The following is a 23406-nucleotide window of genomic DNA, read 5'->3' as shown; positions in this document are numbered from 1 at the left end:
CACTGTAAACCAGTGAGTAGAAACATTTTATATTATCAGCTTACACTGTATAATTATCATACATGTGAACTCACCGGCCACTTTATTAGGTACACCTGTCGAACTGCTCGTTAACACACTTTTTTAATCAGCCAATCGCATGCAACTCAATGCATTTAGGCATGGTCAAGACGATCTGCTGCAGTTCAAACCAACCATCCAACCAGCATCAGAATGGAGAAAAAAGGTGATTTAAGTGACTTTGAACAAGGCATGGTTGTTGGTGCCAGATGGGCTTGTCTGAGTATTTCAGAAACTGCTGATCTACTGGGATTTTCATGCGCAACCATCGCTTGGGTTTACAGAGCATGGTCTGACAAAGAAAAAAATATCCAGTGAATGGCAGTTCTGTGGGCACAAATGCTTTGTTGATGCTAGAGGTCAGAGGAGAATGGCCAGACTGGTTCCAGCTGAAAGACAGCAGTGACTCAAATAACTTGTTACCACCAAGGTACGCAGAAGAGCATCTCTGAATACCTTGAACACCTTGAGGCGGATGGGCTACAGCAGCAGAAGACCACACCGAGCGCCACTCCTGTCAACTAAGAACAGGAAACTGAAGCAATTCGCACAGGCTCACCAAAAATGGACAATAGAATAGTGGAAAACGTCTGATCTGATGAGTCTCGATTTCTGCTGTGACATTCGAATGGTAGGGTCAACATTTTGCGTCAACAACATGAAAGCATGGATCCATCCTGCCTTGTATCAACGGTTCAGGCTGGTGGTGTATATTTTCTTGGCACACTTTGGACCCATAAGTACCAATTGAGCATCATGTTAACACCACAGCCTACCTGAGTATTGCTGCTGACCAAGTCCATCGCTTTATGACCACAGTGTACCCATCATTTGATGGCTACTTCCAACAGCATAATGCAACATGTCCAAGTGTGAATCATCACATACTGGTTTCTTAGACATGCAACGAGTCAAATGTCAAATGGCCTGCACAATCACCAGATCTCAATCCAATAGAGCACCTTTGAGATGTGGGGGAATGGGAGATTCTATCATATTTTTTTAGCTGACAAATCTGCAGCAACTGCGTTATGCTATCATGTCAATATAGACCAAGATCTCTGAGGAATATGTCCAGTATCTTGTTGAATATGTGCCCAAAGCATTAAGGCAGTTCTGAAAGCAAATTCCCCGGTACTAGTTAGGTGTACCTAATAAAGTGACCGGTGAGTATACCGTTTGAGGATGCTGTTTGAGGCATTATACAAACTCAGCTTTAAAAAGAGTTGTTTTCTCATAAGATTTGGCTTTTATTTTGTTTGACAATCTATCTGACGTTTAAATGAAACCCAAATGAATCACTCCAATTTTGGCTTTTAAAGCGTATGTGTGCTGATACTCAAGTTAATGTACTGTGTGAAAATATTGGTAACATTAAGACATGGATTGTAAATATCCTTGATTTCCCCAGCCTCTAAATAAACCTCGAAAAAGTTTCACTTCTAGACATCACTGCTTCATGCAAGTCCTTGCCAGTTGTTTATGGATTAAATGGGCTTTTTGAGCATTTATAAAAGCAGATTAGTAACGGTGAATTATGCAGATGCATCAGGCAGATTATCCCGAGCTCAGATACGATCTCCTTTTTATCGGTCCCTCTGCTTCGAGTCTAAAGTTAAATATTCATGCCCGTTTAGTTTATAATTCTCTCTACCAGGCCAATTTTAGTCAAGCCCACATCAGAGTAGAGTGGCATTAACATTAGCATGGGTTCACCGAGGTAAATGAGTTGTACTGTCAGAAGAGCACTCGCTGTCAGCTGCTTACAAAAGATAAATAAACAATACAAATGATCTTGAGATGATTCATTTGCTTCATGCTGATGTTCAGCAGTGTTTTGTCATGTATGTGGGAGCGTTGGAGCAGATATAGAGCCGTTCCACAGCCAAATCACACTCGAGCACCACATATTCATGCTGCCCTAATTAAACAACATGCCATGCATGCAGCAATAATGTGCATCTATGTCTGTTCCACTGGCAGGTTATATTTGGGTAATTCATGAGTCTCTGCTTTACATACTGTACATGCATGAAATGAACATGCAGCCAAAGAAACACATTCATGGTGCTCATACACAATATATCAGCTCAGTAGTGAATAAAGTGCAAAGGTTCTCCCTTTCCATATGGGGAAATTGTTTATAATAATAGCAGGGCATCCGCAGGGTCTTAAAAAGTATTAGATGTTAATAAATTAATGTAGAGAAATTTAGGGCCCATAAAAAATATTGAAAAATCTTAAATGCTATTGAGGTAAATGGTATTCAATCATTTTTGCTTATGCATTATATTATTTTATGCTAAAGTTTGCCTGAATTAAATCAGGAATATCAGGATGCTGTGTAGTTTATTATGACATCAACAAACTCTTGCTAGATTAGACATTATGCTGCTTTGTTTATTGTGGTAACCAAGGCAACAGCAATATTTCTACAGTTCTGTAGGCACCGACCTGCTGAATTAGCTAGATTTAATCGATCATTATTCGGTATATGAATACTGTTTTAGTTTTGGATTAGTTTCTTACATTAATATTTAGTAAAGATACTGTAAGTTAAAATTTCCAGTGTTTTTGGTTGAAACCTAAAGTGGTTTTAAGGTCTTAAAATGTATGGAAAAGGTCTTAAAAAAGGTCTTTGAGGTTATAATCAGTGTGCTTTAACTGTAATGTGCCCACAGTCACTTTTTCTCATTTTATGATTATATTAAATTATTTAAATTCTGCATAATTCCCCACCAATTCAATACTTAGTAGCTGCTGATTTATTTCATAATTGTTTAATTATAAGTAATGTCTATATATGGTAAAATTTGTATATGTATACATCATATACAGTATGTGTGTGTGTGTGTGTGTGTGTGTGTGTGTGTGTGTGTGTGTGTGTGTGTGTGTGTGTGTGTGTGTGTGTGTACAGTTGAAGTCAGAAATATTAGACCTCCTTTCAATTATTTTTTTCTCTTTTCTTAATATTTCGCAAATGATGTTTGACAGAGACATTTTTATGTCTGATAACATTTTTTCTTTTGGAGAAAGTCTTATTTGTTTTATTTCAGTGAGAATTGTTTTTTTTTTTAAACAATATATATATATATATATATATATATATATATATATATATATATATATATATATATATATATATATATATATATATATACATATATACATATATACATACATACATACATACATACATATATATATATATATATATATATATATATATATATATATATATATATATATATATATATATATATATACTTATATTTATTTATTATTATTAGTTTTACAATATTCTACAGAGCAAGCTATCGTTATACAATAACTTGCTTAATTACCCTAACCTGCCTAGTTAACCTTATTAACCTAGTTAAGCCTTTAAATGTCACTTTAAGCTGTATAGAAGTGTCTTGAAAAATATCTAGTAAAATATTATTTATTGTAATCATAACAAAAGATAAAATAAATCAGTTATTAGAAATTAATTATTAAAACAGTTATATTTAGAAATGTGTTGAAGAAATCTTCTCTCCGTTAATAGAAATTGGGGGAAAAAAAGAAACAGTGGGGCTAATAATTCAGGGAATTTAATAATTCTGATTGCAACTGTATTGATGTATGTATGTATCATAAGCAATAAGCATTTTAAAAATACATTTTCATGCTTTAATTATTTAGTATAACTACATAATGTTTAGTACATAAAAATAGTAAATAAAATACTACAGAAAATGCAACAACAACAACAACAATATTAGTAAAAATAATATTTAAAATAAATGTAGTGTAAGGTATGTACTTAATTTTAATTAAGCTCTTATGAGGACAATCCATATTTGTTTCTGAAGCTACAGTTAGCTAAAATTAGTATCTTATAGATTATTACAGAACACTTTTGGTCACTTCCCTTTCGGAGCAGGCTTCACATTTGACAAAAATAAAATTTAAAATAATTTAAAATATGAAAATAATATTATGAGCTTTTTTTCGTATTGTGGAACAGCTTAACCCACTATTTCAGCTTAATAGCTCCTGAATGCCCTCACCGGCCCCACATTCACCCTGCAGTTCAAACCCCAACTTCCACTTACCTTTTTCTCTCCCATGATCCTTTTCTGTAATCTGCCCATCACGTCATACTGTACCAGGCCTGCCATGTGCAACTGCCACATAAATAACCCAGGCTGTCCGCCACACACACACACACACACACACACACACTCACAGACTCATTCAAATGCACCTGTCAACTTGATGAAGCACTCGCCCGCAGGGAAGCATTGTTTACATTTTCACTCCACTCTTCGCAAAAGTGAGATTCTAATTATTTTCCCACTGTAAATTAAAGCCAAGTGGGACAGAACTGAGAAGCTGCAGATTCCAGCGGTGGAGCGGCACTATATATAAACTGGGTGGGTAGAGCACTAGAGGAAGGTCAGCGACATTTTGTCTTGATAATACAAGAGAAAAACAGCAGGTGCTCATAATGGTTACTTTTAGCTTGTGTGCTTACTTCAAGCTAACTTATCATTTAAAGAAATGCTTATCTAGCTACAGTATAAGCACTGAAAAACAATGGGTAGTTTCTAGCCAGTTTTGGGTCAGCTGGACAAACCTAACTACATTTTTCAAATTTTAACCGAACAATTTTGTTTGTCCTATTCTTTCATTCCTTTTCTTTTCGGCTTAGTCTCTTTATTAATATGGGGGTCGCCACAGCGGAATGAACCGCTAACTTATCCAGCACGTTTTTACTCAGCGGATGCCCTTCCAGCCGCAACCCATCTCTGTTCAACGTTTCCTCAATCCGTCATTCCAGTGAACATTCACAAACACACTGAAAAAAAATATTCAAAGATGATTCCTTTAATTTACTAAATGTATTTAAGTTAAGTAGTTGTAAACTATTTATTTGGACTGAATTTAAACAAACACATTAAGTTGGTAAATTTAATTTGTTTAAATTCAGCACAGATTGGTTGCAACAATTTTGCAGACATCAGTGTAGCATCAAAAACTTGCACAGTAAAACATTTAAAAAAGATAAGACATATTTTTAAGTTGCTCAAACTTATTTTAATAACTGAATCAGTTATCAACTAAATGTTTTAAGTTAATCAACGTTTGATTGATGTATCATTTGATCCAACTAAAACATTTAAGGCAGCAATATTTTTATTTCACGCTGTGTACTCCCAACTTGACCTGTTGGGAGAACCACTCAGGCAAGTTCTAACCAATATGGTTTGAACGTTGTGTGGGTGAAACATTTTGGAAACAGTCCTAACTAACTAGTTAGTTTCCCCAAACAATACTTAGTAACACAAACTATACTTATAGTGCTAACAATGCTAAGTACTACTGTATCGTTAAGCAGTTCCTTTGTTTTTGGAAAAATGCACCCCTGATCTGTATTTACAAAACACATAATAGCAAGGCTATCAGTTAGAGTGACAACTTTAAATTTGAACAGAAAAGAAAGGTTACACACAATTTGCTTTATGCTAAAATATTAGTTTTAAAAATTTTATTTGTTGTTTTTCCACTGAGCTTATCTCAGGGGTGTCCAAACTTGGTCCTGGAGGGCCGGTGTCCTGCATAGTTTAGCTCCAACTTCCTCCAACACACCTGCCTGGAAGTTTTAAGTATACCTAGAAAGAGCTTGATTAGGTTCAGGTGTGTTTAATTGGGGTCGGAACTAAAATATGCAGGACACCGGCCCTCCAAGACAGAGTTTGGAAACTCCTGGCTTACCTGCATGCAAACATACAATCATGTGACAAAGTTAGGACCTCTTATTAGATTTCATTATTTTCCATATTTGGACAAAAAAATGGTCAGGTCTTCAAATTTGGAAGGTAAAACCTCAGATGGTTACATAAAGGAAAGGCAAGATAGAAGATAGAAAAGCCCTGAGCGACAAGGACAGTCTATAATTCAGATAGATCCACTTTTTACAGTAATTACTTAAAGTAATCATTTTATGTATGACTTTTTCAGTCTCTCAGATCATGTCAGATCAGAAGGGGTTATTTCAGTCTGGATGAGCTCTGGACTTTGACTGGACAATTGATTGATTTATACAGTTGAAGTCAGAATTATTAGCCCCCCTGTTTGTTTGTTCCCCAATTTCTGTTTAACAGAGAGACTCTTTTTTTTAACACATTTCTAAATTTTTTTCTAATAATTTTAATAACCCTTTTCTAATAACTTTTTTATTTTATCTTTGCCATGATGACTGTAAATAATATTTTACTATACATTTTTCAAGACTATACAGCTTATATACAGCTATACAGCTTAACTTGACATTTAAAGGCTTTACTAGGTTAATTAGGTTAACTACGCAGGTTAGAGTAATAAGGCAAGTTATTGTATTATTATGGTTTGTTTTGTAGACTATCAAACAAATATAAAGCTTAAAAGGGCTAATAATTTTGACCTTAAAATGTTTAAAAAAAAAATTAAAACTGCTTTTATTCTAGCCAAAATAAAACAAATAAGACTTTCTCCAGAAGAAAGAATATTATCAGACATACTTTGAAAATGTCCTTGCTCTGTTAAACATCATTTGGGAAATATTAAAAAATAAATCAAAAATGAAAAGGGGGACTTATAATTTTCACTTCAACTGTATATATTTCTGTTCTGATCTGTTATGTTGTAGATTTGCTGGTAGATGTGCTTGGAATCGTTGCCTTGTTTCTGGCCCAGTTTTATTAAGCTGTTAGATAGGGAGGCCAAAGGCTTCAGACCAACAAACTGCTAAAACTTCTGCTGATGATCAGTTAAAACATTTGTTTGCGGCAATAGTATATCATATACATGCATGCATATATGCATACTAGCTCTAAAATTATCCTCTTTTAGTGTGCAAGACGCATCATCCTTTAAGTGCTCAGTCAGAACTTTCAGTCAAGGCATTTTGGGGAGTTTTGTAGTTTAACCTTTAAAACAAATTAGTATTATTTTTAATAAACTAATTGGTCTTTAAACTAAATTAAATTAAATTAAATTAAATTAATTTTATTTTATTTAGTTTTATTTTATCTCATTTTATTTAATTATCTTTCATTTTCTTTTTGACCCCTTTATTCATCAGGGGTCACCACTAGGGATGCTACAATTGACAACTGTGCGCTAGTTTGTACACTGAGACTAATAACCACGCACACTGGACTAACTATGATTGAGGCTATTAATTAAGGCAAGCTTCAAGTTCGTTATTTCCAATGGAGGAACATGCTAGCAACCAATAAAAGCATCAATAATATCCACTGATTTTTATATAGTCAATCATATTAACCTTTAAAACGGTAACATATGTATTTAGGCCCGAACTACAAAACCAAATATAAAATAATTTGTTTTAAACTAGTGAAGTTTTGAAATCAATGAATGCAAATAATCGTGATAACCGTGAAACCGTGATTATTTCTTAGCCTATAATCGTACAACCAAAATTTAAAAAAATCTGCATCCCCAGTCGCCACAGTGGAATAAACCGCCAACTTATCCAGCGGGTGCCCCTTCAGCTGCATAAAACATAAAACTTGCTGGGAAACACCCATACACTCTCATTTACACTTATACACTACAGCCAATTTAGCTTACCAAATTCACCTATAAGGCATGTGTCCCTACCCTGGGGGAAACCGGAGCACCCAGAAGAAACCCATGCCAACCCAGGGAGAACATGCAAACTCCACACAGAAAAGTTTATTTTATTTTATTTTGATCATTCTTTATCTTATTTATTGTTTTACATACACACAAAGAAGGATTAACATGTTTTGTAACTCAGTGTATAAATTTTGTTTCCATGTCACTATAAAAAAAAAATCAGCCTTTTATCTGTCTCTGACTCGGCACTGCAGTTATTATTGTATTAAACAGCAGCTTTTGTACACACTGGACGGCGTATTAGGTTTGTCGCGAGAAGGCACCCTCACTTAAATAATGCACTTATCAAATTTCAGATATCCATTTTTACAAATATGGAGATGTGTAATCTCATTTGCTTGGGCACAGGCACACACTCATTTGGAGAGGAATGGAGCTCCAGTCCGTATTTTCACTTCCCGGACCCCCGCCTGTCTGTCCGTTTGCCGTAACGCCTCTAAAATCTGAATTTATGTTGCGGCTGGGAGACATGGTTTGATGTTTATAGTCCTCAAAGAAGCAATGGCTGTCTCTCCAGATTCAAATAAAGAGACTGATATGGACTCTATCAGATTTCTGAATACAGACGTCCACAATAAATCGAAGCTTGATTGGTTAGAATTAGGTTAGCTCACTTGAATGCTATCTGCTTAACCCACAGATGGGTTCCCTGAGAACAGCCAGGCATTGAGTCTGAGTCAAGCACTTACCGCCAGTGTGAAGACGGCACAGGAGGAAAGCGTTCGCCAAGTATTCTTGCATTTAAGCAAAGGTTCAAAGGAATAACCATGATGCAGTGCGTGAAATACCACTCAGAATACCGACTTTGTGATTCCTGACAGTGGAATTAAACATGCGGATTAAACATATACTCCGTGCAAGCAACGGAGACAAGATGCTGCTAAAGCAACAGAACGCCACTTGAATGTCACGTAATATGAAGCGCTAAACAACAGCCTTCAGTATCTTTCTAGACCACACATGAATCATTCAGACAACTGGCTTTGAGTGTTTGCAATTTGCTCGCTGATGTTTTTCCAATGACGTTTGATGTGTCCTGTGACAATGCTGTGAGGACCTTTTCTCCAGGCACTCTGTATTTAAGAAGTGTCTAATTACGTGCGGTAATGACTCTCAATTTCCGACCTGTGTTTAGCCAACAGTCTTAAGTAGTTGGAAAATCAAGACGTGAGTACACAGTGAAATTAAAGTTCTCCTTCGCTTTGACCCCGGCTGACAAGACCTATGTTTTTCCAGAGGAGTCGTAATTACAGAGTCAATTAAGGGGTCACCTTCAGTTTATAAACTCGGCTGTGGCCTGAAAAACTTCCTGTTAAAAGAAGGAAAAGAGAAACAGAAAAAGCCAGTCATTTGGTAATCTGATTTCTGAGCCCCTAGACTTACTTTAAATACCCCTCAAAGTACTTCCAGTCTCAGAGGATCAAGTGCTGTTTTCTTCTCCGTATTTGTCATGTTGTTTGTCATACTTCTCAGATTGTGTTGTGTTTTTATAGCCATACATCTACACTGTAGTGTGATCCAATGATGACAAAATTTTGTAGATCAGCTTGGACATTAGTTACACATTTTTTTTTTTTTTTTTTGATTGATATTGGAATATTGTTAAGGAAGTATAAAAAACAAATTGTAAAATTCAATTCATCTTTATTTCTTTAATAAACTACGGCAGTTTGCGTTTATTAAACAGTACGAATAATTAAAAAATTCATATGAAACAGTCTCTTAAATGTCACGTCTTGTCTTCAGCTCCGGGCCCAAGTGAACCGCGTTCTGGCACACCTCTTCCAACCGGACCAGGGCCAGTGCCAGTGCCAGCCAATAGGGTATATGCCAAGCTAGTGTTTTTCCCATACTAATAAACTTCCGGTGACCTGTTATTGTGAACCTTTTTTCCATTTTTATTTGGTTCCTTTTACAGCATCGATGTTGTAATGTCATTAAAATACTTTCAGTTAAAAAACAACTTTGGCATTCATTTAGTTGCGCAAGCGTAAAACGAGACAAATAGCCGTTTACTCACACGCGCCCATCAGATTTGGCAGGCAGGCGCCGAAGCTCTATTGAATACACTGGAGTAAAATTAAATGCTCATATTATAAAGACATGAAAATGTAATTAAATGCAGCTCTTCTTGTACAATCTTAGACCCACTTTATATCGAATATCCCTTGGCTAGTGGAGATTGCTGATTTTTAAAGAAAACTGACCTTAAACGTAGTGGGTTTTGCATTGGCAAACAGTTCGCCGGAAGTGCTTAACCCAGGTTACTGGCAAATTAAAAGTCCTATTAGCATGCTTCGGCATGTACCTTATTGAACCACATCTGAGCCTCAGACCACTTACACTTCTCAAGCAAACCAGGAAACGCGCCTCGGCACGATTCGGATAACATAGTGTGAGTTTGTCCTTGGTTGATAAAGGAACTCCAACAAGCTTTCACATTTAAACCCCTTCTGATCCATTCCAATCCAGACAAAGCCTTCATTGTTTAAGTTAATGTAGAACCATACCTGTCAACATTGGGATGTGAAAATTTTGGACTAAATTAGTTGTATTTGAAAAAACCCCACCAAGATCGAAATTATTAATAATTAGATATTATTATTATTATTGCGTATATGTCTGTTTAAACACGCACCCAAAACCCAGACTTTTGCTCTGCTTCAAATCGTGTTTTCAGAATCCGTTTGGGAAACAAAATCTACTTATCACTATGGAGCGCATCATCTGACAGTCATGCAGCGCTTAATGACAGTTTTGAGGATTGCATATGAAGGGGAGACGGCACCTGTAATGGAAAGTTAGGGAATCCCGCCGTTTTTATATTTATTTCAAAGTGTTTTTATGCCTAAACAAAGCAGAAGCACAGAACAGATTCACATTTAAGAGCAATGGGCGGCCCCTGGTGGTTCGGCTGTATGGGTTGCGTAAAGGGAGGCTCGGCTCTTTGATGTTTATTTGTGACCCTTCAAAAAAAGACTGAAAATATGGGAGAAATATGGGAAAATACCTTTACTGGAAGATAGCGGGATAGTACTGTCAAATACAGGAGAATCCCGAGTAAAACGGGAGAGTTGACAGGTATGTGTAGAGTGTTGATTATCTACCTGCAAAGACCCCAGTGACAGACAATTTTCCCCATTACTTATATAATCATTCGGCCTGTGACCTACTTGTACCGGTACCTTCTCCACGATGGACGTCCATTGTTGTCAAGCCTCTGGTATTCAGACTGCAGCTCTACACAAGGCACTGAGCCTGATTTCTCTCAAGGATTTTTTTCCCTATCACTTCTGTCAATTGCCGAAATTTGTTCCTTGCCACTGTCACCTCTGTTTTGCTTAGCTTGGATTGGTAGAGCTGTGCATCAGTGGAGTTGTTCTTCAGTGAATCTTTCATTCAGAAAGTTGCCACCACTTCCTGCTCCTGCTTCCTTGGTCACCTTTTAGAATAAATTGCATGACCAACCTCTCCTCCTACAAAAACAATTGCATCATGGTCACAGTGAATAGATTCTCAAAAGCCTGCCAAATCACACCCCTCAAAATCTTGGCCATTGTCAAGGACACTGCTAAATCTTTCTTCTAACACATATTCTAAAATTAAGAAATTCTTGAGGACATTGTCTTGGAGAGTGATCCCTTTTTATCTCTTGAGTCTGGATGTCATTCTTCTTTATCCTAGGTGTGACCATTAACCTTCAGTCGTACAGTTGCCATTCCCGCACCACTAGCCAAAAAGAAAGAAAGTTACAAGTGATAGGTTGTTACCTCCATAGCTTCTGCCCCAGCTACCAGAACTCCTGGAACCGCAATTTATTGAGCTACATAAAGGTCTTGATCTTGAGCTCTCTGCACTGGGGAGGACAGTTGGGATATCAAATTGACTTGGAAGGCTATGGCCTAGAGGAAATGTTTTGGTTTTCCAGAGACAACATCTTAGAACTTAATCTTCTCAAAGACTTCCATTCATCTTATCAAATGTGTCCAGCAATATGCAACAGGTCATCCACCACACTGTCAATGTTTGCAGACCTCAGGAGTGTGGGCCATGGAGAGGGATGTTCGATCAGAGCAACACCTGGATTTTCAAAATCTCAGTGTACTTAGTCACCAGAACACTAACCGATTACATAAGAGGACTCATGTATAAGCACAAATTCCCCACTCAGGGACAGAGCCCAGTGGGCAAATTTGGCCAAGATGAACCCTTTCTTCGAAGGACATCCTGGGATTTTTAATGACCACAGAGAGTCAGGACTTCGATTTAACATCTCCAAAAGACGGTGCTCACTGAACAGCATAGAGTCTCTTTCATTATAATGGGGCATTAGGACCCACACAGACTGCAGGTTGAGTGCCCCCTGCTGGCCTCACTAACACCACTTCCAACAGCAACCTAGCTTTCCCATGTGGTCTCCCACTCAGGTACTGACCGGGCACAGCCCTGCTTAGCTTCAGTGAACGACCATGCTTACCTTGTAAGCAAACCTACCTTCCTCTAGTTATCCAGTGACTTCCTTCAGTTCTCCAACATTTACTTTTGTCTTTATCCTCCCACCAACTTCAGTCAGCTCAAGGCGACTGCCATCATCTTCTTCACTCCAGTGTGTGCTGACTGGATCCTGTAACTTGAGAAACAGATTAGTGCATTGAAGTTTTCTTAAGATTGATATACATATACTCACCTTCCAGTTGCTATTTTAACAAACCTGTAAATAAACACATATTTAAGGGTTAACCACCTTCTTGACCCAGTTCTAGCATTCCATTAAAATGTGTATGAATACTATATTATACAGCATAAATAATACGCAACTCAGAGTGCTGCTCGCATTGTCCAAAACTTAATAGTAACATTTTCTGTAAACTCAGACCTAAACAATGGTGAGTCTTGCTCGTAATGTGCTGCGACAGCGCATTCACACATATGTTTGAGAAATGATGAGTATATGTATAATGTGGATGTGTGTGTGTTTGAGGTCAGAGGGGGCGTGTGTAGCAGTGCTGACACTAGTGTGAAGCTGGCCCAGTTGGGTGAGAGGCGCTGTGATCTTCACACACCAATGCGTCTGAGATCCATGACCTATATAGCATGTTACACGCTCTGCTTGTCTTCTGTGTTCCTCTAATAGAGCAGGGCAGTGCATTACAGGTAGAAAACACACAAGGGACAAATACACAGGGATCAGAGCCATCCCTCATGACATCAGACCTGCTGAGATGCTTAAGATCTGATTTAATCACATCTGTTTTTGTTTTTTTTCCATCCTGTTTTTTGTCGTGTTTTGGATTTTGTATGTTTATTTCTGGTAAATCTAGCTAATCTCCCATGATGTTCAAAACTCTGCCTGTGTCCAGAATTCATGAAATACATTTAAAAATAGAAATACATTTTTTGAAATTGCAATGATATTTTAGAATAATTTACACATTTTTAATAAAGAGTTTATGAAAATAAAAATGCAATATTTTATTTATTTTTTTGTGTTTTATGTAAAGAAATTATGTATACTTACCATTAAAACAGTGAAGGCGGTTCATTCCACTGGTACGACCTCTGGTGAGTAAGGAAAATTAATGATTGAAATATTATTGCAATTTAAAATATTTGTTTGCTATTCTTATATATTTTTAAATGCTATTTATCTACATGATTGCAAAGATACATTTTCAGCAGTCCTCATTACATACATTTTTAGTGTACAGTCATTTTAACATGCTAATTTAATGGTTAATGTTTTGCGAAAAAAAATATTTAATAACTGTAGTAAAATGTAATAATAATAATAATAATAATATTAATAATAATAATAATAATAATAATAATAATAATAATAATAATAATAATAATAATAGTAATAATTCATTTATTTTCCTTCAGCTTAGTCCCTTTATTCATAAGGGTTCGCTACAGCTAAATAACCAGCAACTTATCAAGCATGTGTTTTACACAGCGGATGCAATCCAGTACTGGGAATCATCCAAACACACTCATTCACACACATACAGTTGCAATCAGAATTATTCAACACCCTTTTTTTTTTATATATATATATATATATATATATATATATATATATATATATATATATATATATATATATATATATATATATATCCCAAATTATGTTAAACAGAGCAAGGACATATTCACAGTATGTTTGATAATAGTTTTTCTTCTAGAGAAAGTCTTTTTTTTTTCCTGCTAGAATAAAAGCAGTTTTTAATTCTTTTTAAAAACTATTTTAAGATCAAAATTTTAAAACTATTTTAAAGTCAAAATTATAAACCACATTAAGCATTTTGTCTTGAGATATATACTCTCTCTGTTAAACATGGGGGAAAAATAACCAGGGGGGCTAATAATTCTGGTTTCAACTGTATGTATGTATGTATGTATGTATGTATGTATATATATATAGTATTTAAAAATAGTTGAGATACAAAAACCTCTAAATGCCGTCTGAAATTTTTCTTTAAAATGTGCATTTTTATCAAGCTTCTGTGTGTATATTCAGTAACATCACTTTTATGGCAAAGATTAAGTCCTCTTCCTGGTCTTTTAAGTAAAATATCTCAACATAAATAAAGGGGATGAGAATAATGTTAATTTTCATTGAAAATTTCAAACAAGGTTTTTGCATCTGAACTCTTCATATATATTTATATATATATATACACACACACACACACACACACACACACACACACAATATTTGTCTTTTTATGTTTATTTAAAGCATTATGTATACTTACCATTAAAACTGTGATATAATTTAAATATTATTGACATTTTAAATATTTGATTGCTCTTATAATGTAAAATGCTATTTATCTACTGATTGCAAAGACATATTTTCAGCAGTCTTTATTACATAAATGTTTACTGTTATGTAATCGTAACATGCTGATTTAAAGGTTAATGTTTTTGTGTAGTTATAATAAATAAACAAATACATTTACACATAAATAAATAAATAAATAAATAAATAAATAAATAAATAAATCAACCTCAACACTGCTTAAAACTTCATTTAAATCATTTTACTTGGAAAAAATATATAAATGCAGTTCACTATTAGTATGATTTATTTTCACTGCAAATAATAATAATAATAATAATAATAATAATAATAATATGGTGTGGTTAGTGTAAATAAATACAGAAACTTGTGAAGTTTGGTGTCAATATGTTAATAAAAAAATAAAACATTGCAGAGGGGGCAACATGGTGGCTCAGTGGTTAGCACTGTCACCTCAACAGCACCTCACGTCAGTAGTTTATGTGTGTGAATGAGTGTGTATGGGTGTTTCCCAGTACTGGGGGGCAGCTGGAAGAGAATTCACTGTATAAACCATATACTGGATAAGTTAGCAGTTCATTCTGCCCCCTGATAAATAAAGGGACTAAGCCGAAGGGAAATGTATGAATGGATGAACATTGCAGAGATGCAGTTCAGATTTAGTTGTGTGTGTGCATTGTGCCATCAAATTAGATGACGTAAACAAAAACGTTATGTCTATGTAATCCATAACTTGTACATTTGTTAATTATATGATTTAAATAATGACTCGCTCTCTATTGCAAAAATTGTATTTCCTGGGTTTTTAGTCATGTTAAAAATAAAATAAAAAAAGGGCAACACTTTATTTTGATGGTCCATTTAAGTATTAGTAGACTGTCTGCTTAATATCTGTTGATACCAACATTTAACAGTCCTTCAACAGACATTAACTGACTATAAGAAATTTTGCAAGTGCATGTCAACTTACACTAACTCTAACCCTAACCCCAACAGTCTACTTACAATCTAATTAGAATTAGTTGACATTAGATGCAATGTAACTAAAATTCAACAAACGGAGAAACAAAATAAAGTGTGACCTAAAAAAGTAACATCATGTCTGACGTTCGATTTGTTTGCGAATGACTCATTTTTGTAAAAACATTGCAAATGTCCTAGGAGGAGTTCAAAAGTAGATTCAAAACAATGTCAGAAAATGACGTCATGGGGTCAGAAGTCAAAATAGTTTTTCAAACCCTTCAATAATCCATAGCATAAAGAAGTGACAATGTCAAACATTGGTGAAAAAAAGAAAATATAGTAAACAATATTTGTAGTGATCACGCGTATCATTCATCTAGCCAGAGATGCAAGGTCAACGTGAGCACTATAATAATGCAGTAGGTCTTCAGAGTTATCTACTGTATGTTTAAAGAATCTTTGCATATAGTGTAAAAACATTGCAGCATGTTACAAGCATAACCCTTAACTCTCATTTTAATGAGTGATATGGGCCACTAGTGTTTCTGTTTTTCATTTCCCTCGTTTAAGGATTAGGTTGAAGTAGGTTATTATGGGCTTGTGTGCGTTAGTGTCGTGTCAGGGTCAGAGGCTGCTTGAGTCATGCAGAAACCTGACACGCTGCATTCCTGTGTCTCTCAGCCAGAGCTCATCACCTCACAAGCACAGCTGTAAATTACAGACCATTACTGTCAACTATCCGGGTTTACATTCATCTCAGTGAGCACTGAACTGTGGCCGCAGGTAGGGCTGATAATTGCGTCAGGGTAAGCATTTGAGCAAGCATACAGTTGCACTCTTGATCTCATCACACACACAAACACATGCACCTACATGAAAGCATACAATAGCCACAGCTCCTTGTTTGCTTTCTTTACATTGTCATAATCAGGCAAAGAAGAATGATTCATATCAAATTAAGATCACATCAAATATTTTAGTCGTCAGTCTTTGAATGATTGTTAGAATTAGCAAACATATGAAAAACTTTAAACCGCAATAGTAGCATGTCTATTGCGCTGCATTTACACTTTAAAAACCCTAGTGCAGCAGCAGAGCCAGCTCTGTACATTTGGAGGCCCTAAGCAGAATAAATTTAGGGCCCTACCTTACTCTAAATAGTGGAGGATAGCCATTGCAAACAGGCCCACAATGATGATATTGCTTATTAAATACAACCAATAAAAAAGAAAAGTAAAGCCTGATTTCTTCTACTTAATAACTGTCTGAATAAGTTTGGACATTTTAAAACAGCAATGTTTCTGTCAACTAGCAGCTGCAAGAATGAAGAATTAAACAATATTTAATAAAGGTATCATTGATTCCTACATTGCGTGTTTAAAACATATTCTATTATTTAGTAAATAGATTGAAGATTCTATAGCTAAATATTGTAGGTTGGGTTTTTTATTATTAATTCCAAAAGCAAAAACCCTGCAATAAAAAGACACAGAACAATAAATAGCCAACAGAAAAATGCCTTACTTACCAATAAAATATAAATTCGGAGTTCATTAAAAAAAAACAAAAAAAAAAAAAAAACAATTAACATTAATTTAAAAAAATGATCCATAAATAATAAAATCCATAGGCAAATAATATAAAGTACATATGAAAAATATTAACATGACAAATTAGAAAAAGGAAAGCAACAAATACTGGGTTAATGTTAATATCCAAATACAATATTATTCCTTTCAGTCACCTTCGCTGTTCCTTAAATTTAAGATGCAGGGTCCAGAGCTTATACTACTATGATTAACTCAATTAAGACATAACTTTTATAAACATGTCTTGGGAAATAATATTACCTGTGTGCAAAAACTGTCAGTGAAAGATACTTTGGTACTTTTGCACTTCAGTAAAATGCGTAAAAAAAAGGGGTCTGTAAAACCACTAAAAAACGAAATATTTTATAAAAGTACTATGTTTATTAATCTGTAATTGCCTATTTTCAATAAATATGCTATTAGAATATGATTTCATGATCTCAAATAGATTTATGATATCATTTCCCCCTCAGTTTTTCTACGCCTGAAGGATAACGGTAGTTTCGTTTATTTTTGCGGTCCAATTTCCGAAAAAAATCAGGTATATAATGGAGCAGGCAATGAAGCAAAGGTTGTGTCTGTGCATGGATTTGCATTCTTGTGGTGACCCGTCGGTCTTGCAGGTTACCTTAGAACACAAGTGTCAAACTCCCAAAAGGGCCGCAGCTCTGCACAGTTTAGTTCCAACCCTAATTAAACACACCTGATCAAACTAATTGAGTCCTTCAGGCTTGTTTGAAACCTACAGGTAAGTGTGTTGGAGCAGGGTTGGAACTAAACTGTGCAGGGCTTCGGCCCTCCAGGAATTGAGTTTGACACCCCTGCCTTAGAAGAACAAACTTGAACCGCGAGAACGCATATAAGAAATGAGATGCTGCGAGCTTCCGGTTGACATGACATAAAAACGATTTCAGCAAGGAAACGGCTTGCATTACCAGCGGTTTGTGGAGTGGCAGCGGGGTCCTAAGCAGCCGATTAGTTCGCTTATATGGAGGGCCGGCCATGTACAGCAGTTAAGTGTACATTGCGAGCACAGTGGGGCGAGCATTTTCAATTCATTCATACAGAAAATTAGCGTCAATGTTCATGCAGTGTATTATGGTCAACTTTAGTAGAAATGCACCTTTAAGGACAGATCAAGTTTAAAGATTGACGAATGCTAAGATTGTCGAATGGCTGTTCATTGGCTTTATGTTGCTCATAGAAGTCCTTATTGATTCATGCATTTTTTTTTTTTTGAATGCCACCACTGACAGCAAAACCTCACATTCCTATCATACACCTGATGCATTAAGGCTCAAGATGTATTTGGCACAATTTGTTGCTATTTTAGACCAGCGCAATCCTAATTTTCATGTTTTGCACCACGTTGTTTAAATAGCAAATCTATTTGTGCCACTTTGTGGGCTCTTGGGGGTTTTGGTCTAAAAAGGAGATGTGTTAAGGCGCATTGTTGGTGCTTTGCTAATTTGAGGAACTGAAATTGTCTGCGCCATTGACCAAATAATACCTGGCCTAAAGTCCAGTGTTGAGCATGTTAGTTATGCGCCTATGCAGGTCCAAATGCTTACACATTTCTGAATACACACAGGATGTATAGCAATATGCAAATATTTTATATATGAAAAAAATTAAAGGATTAAAATATATTAAAAAAAATCTACATTAATATAAAAACCAATACTATACATGTAGTGATTAGTGCATCGACACATGCACTTCTGTGTTTATGGTGACCCGAGTTTGATTCCGCCTCGTGGTCCTATGCCTATCCTTCCTCTTTCTCTACTCCCCATGCTGTCCGGTCAATTCTCTCTACTGTCATATCTAATAAAAGTGAAAACCCCCCCAAAAATAATTATAACACTACCACTACGTGCATTTGTATGATGTTATTAATATTAGCAGTATTTTTTATTATATGTGTTGTAATGAAAACAAGTTTAGATTTGTCCACTTTTCGAGTATAACAGAGTAAAATTTTTTTACCACACATCGTTATTATTGTTCATTCTTCATCCTCGTGCTGCAGATGTTCTGTTTAACTGTTTTCTCGCTAGTAAAGTGTTTAGTTTTTCCACTTAAAAAAGTCTGCCATCTAAATAGCAAATGCCACGTGGTACGACGCAACTGTCTCTTAAAGGGAATGGGAGATGAGACTCTGACTGGTTTAATGCACGTTATGCTCAAAACATACCCACAACTCATTAAGAGAATAAACACAACCCTGTTAGACCATGTGCCGGGGCGCAGAGGGTATGTTTCTGTCCTTAACATAGCAAAAGTGGATTCGGACAGGTCCTTAATGCTTTTGCACCATAAACTTTAGACTTTGTGCCTAGATGGTTAAAATACTGTAAAGCCTATTATTGTTATTATTGGTATTTTTCTTTGTCATTTGATTCAGTATTATAATTTGCTCTTTGAAAAAGGCCTTATATAGAGCTACTTTGGGCGGGTATTAGGGAATTTAATAACCTAGTGCATGTAAACACACAGCAGACTCCAAATTTATTAACAATATAACAAGTTTAAAACAAACCCGTGCATATGCATATGTTGTAAATTAGGTGAAAGTTTTTGTGAGAAGTTCAAATGTGCATATAAATAAAAAAAGACTAAATGTGTCACAGTGTCATTAAAATTAGCATTTTAAGTATTTAGTTTTTATTAAGTATTTATATTTACTTCAAAGTTAGGTGAAAAATGTACTGTATATCAACTTTTTATCTGAAATAATTTTACCTGAAAAAAAAAATGCTGGGAAACTTAAAGGTGCAGTATGTACATTCGACACCCAGTGGTTGGACTAGGTATTGCACTCTTGGCTCAAAACACACACAAGCACAGGTTGCCAGATTGACGACTGGATTGCCTTTGAAAATTGTTTGTTGGGCAATGTCGGCAATTGTCGGTTGCCTCTGGTTGATTTTTTCAAGAACAGCAGGCGTGGATGGTCCTAGCGAGAGAAATTTGAGATTTGTAGATTTGTATCTTCACAAAGTGTAAAAAGGGGCCTCTGATGGATTCGCGAAAACAAAAAATGCAAAGAAACATACCCCTTGAGACGTATTTCGCAATCTTCAGGAATGTATAAAGCGGAACGTTTCAGAATGAGTCTGGGTTATTTACATTACTGTGCTTGAGTTATCTTTAACAAGGCATGTGGGGGGTGTATGTGTCTCAATAGGTGGCAGTGTATGACTACATCTGGACGGAGGAGGAGCCTGTGGAAGGACTGGCACCACCTACAGGCACACCCAATACCGGATGTGTGTTATTATTGGTATTTTTCTTTGTCATTTGATTCAGTATTATAATTTGCTCTTTGAAAAAGGCCTTATATAGAGCTACTTTGGGCGGGTATTAGGGAATTTAATAACCTAGTGCATGTAAACACACAGCAGACTCCAAATTTATTAACAATATAACAAGTTTAAAACAAACCCGTGCATATGCATATGTTGTAAATTAGGTGAAAGTTTTTGTGAGAAGTTCAAATGTGCATATAAATAAAAAAAGACTAAATGTGTCACAGTGTCATTAAAATTAGCATTTTAAGTATTTAGTTTTTATTAAGTATTTATATTTACTTCAAAGTTAGGTGAAAAATGTACTGTATATCAACTTTTTATCTGAAATAATTTTACCTGAAAAAAAAAATGCTGGGAAACTTAAAGGTGCAGTATGTACATTCGACACCCAGTGGTTGGACTAGGTATTGCACTCTTGGCTCAAAACACACACAAGCACAGGTTGCCAGATTGACGACTGGATTGCCTTTGAAAATTGTTTGTTGGGCAATGTCGGCAATTGTCGGTTGCCTCTGGTTGATTTTTTCAAGAACAGCAGGCGTGGATGGTCCTAGCGAGAGAAATTTGAGATTTGTAGATTTGTATCTTCACAAAGTGTAAAAAGGGGCCTCTGATGGATTCGCGAAAACAAAAAATGCAAAGAAACATACCCCTTGAGACGTATTTCGCAATCTTCAGGAATGTATAAAGCGGAACGTTTCAGAATGAGTCTGGGTTATTTACATTACTGTGCTTGAGTTATCTTTAACAAGGCATGTGGGGGGTGTATGTGTCTCAATAGGTGGCAGTGTATGACTACATCTGGACGGAGGAGGAGCCTGTGGAAGGACTGGCACCACCTACAGGCACACCCAATACCGGATGTGAGACCAGCACCCATGTATCCATCTACACACTGCATCTGAGCGGCCTGCGCCAACATTACAGACATTTCCTGAGACAACCGGATGGAGCCATTATACAAGTGAGGATCATCTCTGTCAAAAGTCCTAAAATAAACAGAAGCGACTGACTCAAAACATTGTAAGAATCTATTGAAAACTGAGCCTGACAAAACTGAAGCGTTAAATTAACACACAAAATAGACAAAGAAAAATGGGTCACACTTTATAATAAGGTTCCATTAGGTAGGGTTAGTTCCTATCTGGATTAGTGAGATCACAAATACTTCAGGTTACGTGCGTTAGCCATGTACATAAACCCAGAGATGGAAGTTAACGAAGTACAAATACTTCGTTAATGTACTTAGGTAGATTTTTCTGCTATCAGTACTTTACTCCACTACTTATTTTTCAAATTTTTAATTTTACTTTTTATAATTTCAGAACGTTTATAATTACTTTATAATTGCAGAGTTTGATGCTTCTTGGCTTCTTTCATAAATTTGGCAACAAACATTTTACATAAAATATTTTGAGGCCGTACTTTTTACTTTTACTTAAGCACAAGCCTGTAGTCTGTACTTTTACCAGAGTCGTGTTAAACGTGAGTATCTGTACTTCTACTTAAGTAAAGGATATGTGTGCTTTTGCCCCCTCTGCATACACCCCTCATAGCAAAGGGGTGTGGCCAGAGGCGTTGTAATGTTACACTGATTTTTCCACAGAGCTTGCTCTGTTTCTGTTTTTGGGCTCCCAAAGGACATGACACAAAGAGAAAAGTGCTAACAGTTTAATTTTAAATATGTTCCAGAGAATTATAAAATAGATATAGCTCCAGCATTTGACAAAGGAGAACTTCCAGAATCTCTCCCAGTTCAGTGCTGGATTTGGCTAAAAACTCCTCAAAGAAGGAGCAGCTCCATGCATAGACAAAGCTGTTTATTGTGAACAGCAACCTGTAAGTATTTTTATTTGTTAAAATCGATCTATTACATGCACAGTGTCTAGTGTTAACGGTATGATGTAGCAAAGACGTAAACAAGGATGTAAACTATGGGAAATGCTGTTTGGCACCATTAATAATTCAGCTACAAATTCATATTAATCCGTCAAACCGTTGTAAACAGCCACAATCTTCCCCAGCACTATAATGTTTCTCTACGCTGCTGCTTTCCGTGAGTTCTACATCTCAAACAACAAACTTGCAAAAGATATGTGAATGTTTCATATTTTACACATGCTTATACCCTGAATATATAAGAAAGACTCTTTCAGATTTTATTTTAGAGAGCAGACAAGAGGTTCAGCTGTGTCCTCTTTATTTAATGTCTAATTCAGGCTTAAACTGCTGACAGCTACTCTGACTGACAGTATTTACACAGCAGAGGCAAAGCACATGCTTTTCCTGGTGACGTGGAGCTGATCGGCGAATCACAGCTCATTATGGTAGCTAACCAATCAGAGCCTCTTGAGGGTCGGCCTTTCAGAGGAACTAGGAAATATGACCGTCGTTTTCATGTTAGCTGAGTAGCTGTATATAATCGGAGTAAGAAATCTGAAAAATAATGTGATTTTTTTTACAAATAATTCAGGAACACACATTGCTTTGTATCTTATAAACTCAACCTAGCCTTAAAAATACACTCCTTTAAAGGCCACTTTTTTAATTTATTTACAATACATGTATTAATGAATCTTGGTTAACATTAGTTGATAAATATAAAGTTTACATGCATGCTAACTCACAGTGCGTCAATGTTAACAAACACAATTTTGGCTTTTAATAATGCATTGGTAAATATTGATCTATGATTAATAAATGCAATACAAGCATTGTTCATTCTTAGTTCAAGTTAATTAATATATTAACTAATGCACCTTTATTATAAAGTCTAACTGAATAATCCACAGAAAACACCATTCAGTACAATTACATTACTATTTTCATACACGTGAAGGATGCATGATTCTCTCTTACATTTCAGCTAATACTAAAGCATCGTATAGTGGCTGTTTAACTTCTTATGCTAACTGTACCTAATAATGCTAAACAATTCCATAGTAGTGATATGCAGTCTGCTCACTAGACTTTAAAATTGAGCTAA

The 23406-nt window shown here is 35.8% G+C and overlaps 1 protein-coding gene across 11 annotated transcripts in view; it reads left to right on the top strand.

Annotated features, from left to right (window-relative positions):
- Nucleotides 1-23406, top strand: part of ofcc1 (orofacial cleft 1 candidate 1) — a 202358-nt gene that overhangs the window by 154514 nt on the left and 24438 nt on the right. For 4 of the 11 annotated variants that reach the window (XR_015524744.1, XR_015524745.1, XR_015524746.1 and 1 more), the window contains exons 19-20: nucleotides 20297-20378; nucleotides 21202-21384. Coding sequence is in view for 7 of the 11 variants with exons in the window: in XM_087309186.1 (XP_087165312.1) it covers nucleotides 20297-20392; nucleotides 21202-21384 (279 nt within the window). In the remaining 4 variants the exon portion in view is untranslated. Of the gene's footprint in view, nucleotides 1-20296; nucleotides 20393-21201; nucleotides 21385-23406 lie in introns of all 11 variants that reach the window. The other 7 variants (XM_087309188.1, XM_087309189.1, XM_087309191.1 and 4 more) reach the window with 2 other exon arrangements.

This window comes from Danio rerio, chromosome 24 (assembly GCF_052040795.2).
Source record: "Danio rerio strain M-AB ecotype USA chromosome 24, GRCz13ab, whole genome shotgun sequence".
NCBI lineage: Eukaryota > Metazoa > Chordata > Actinopteri > Cypriniformes > Danionidae > Danio > Danio rerio.
This window is presented reverse-complemented; position numbering and strand designations above follow the sequence as displayed.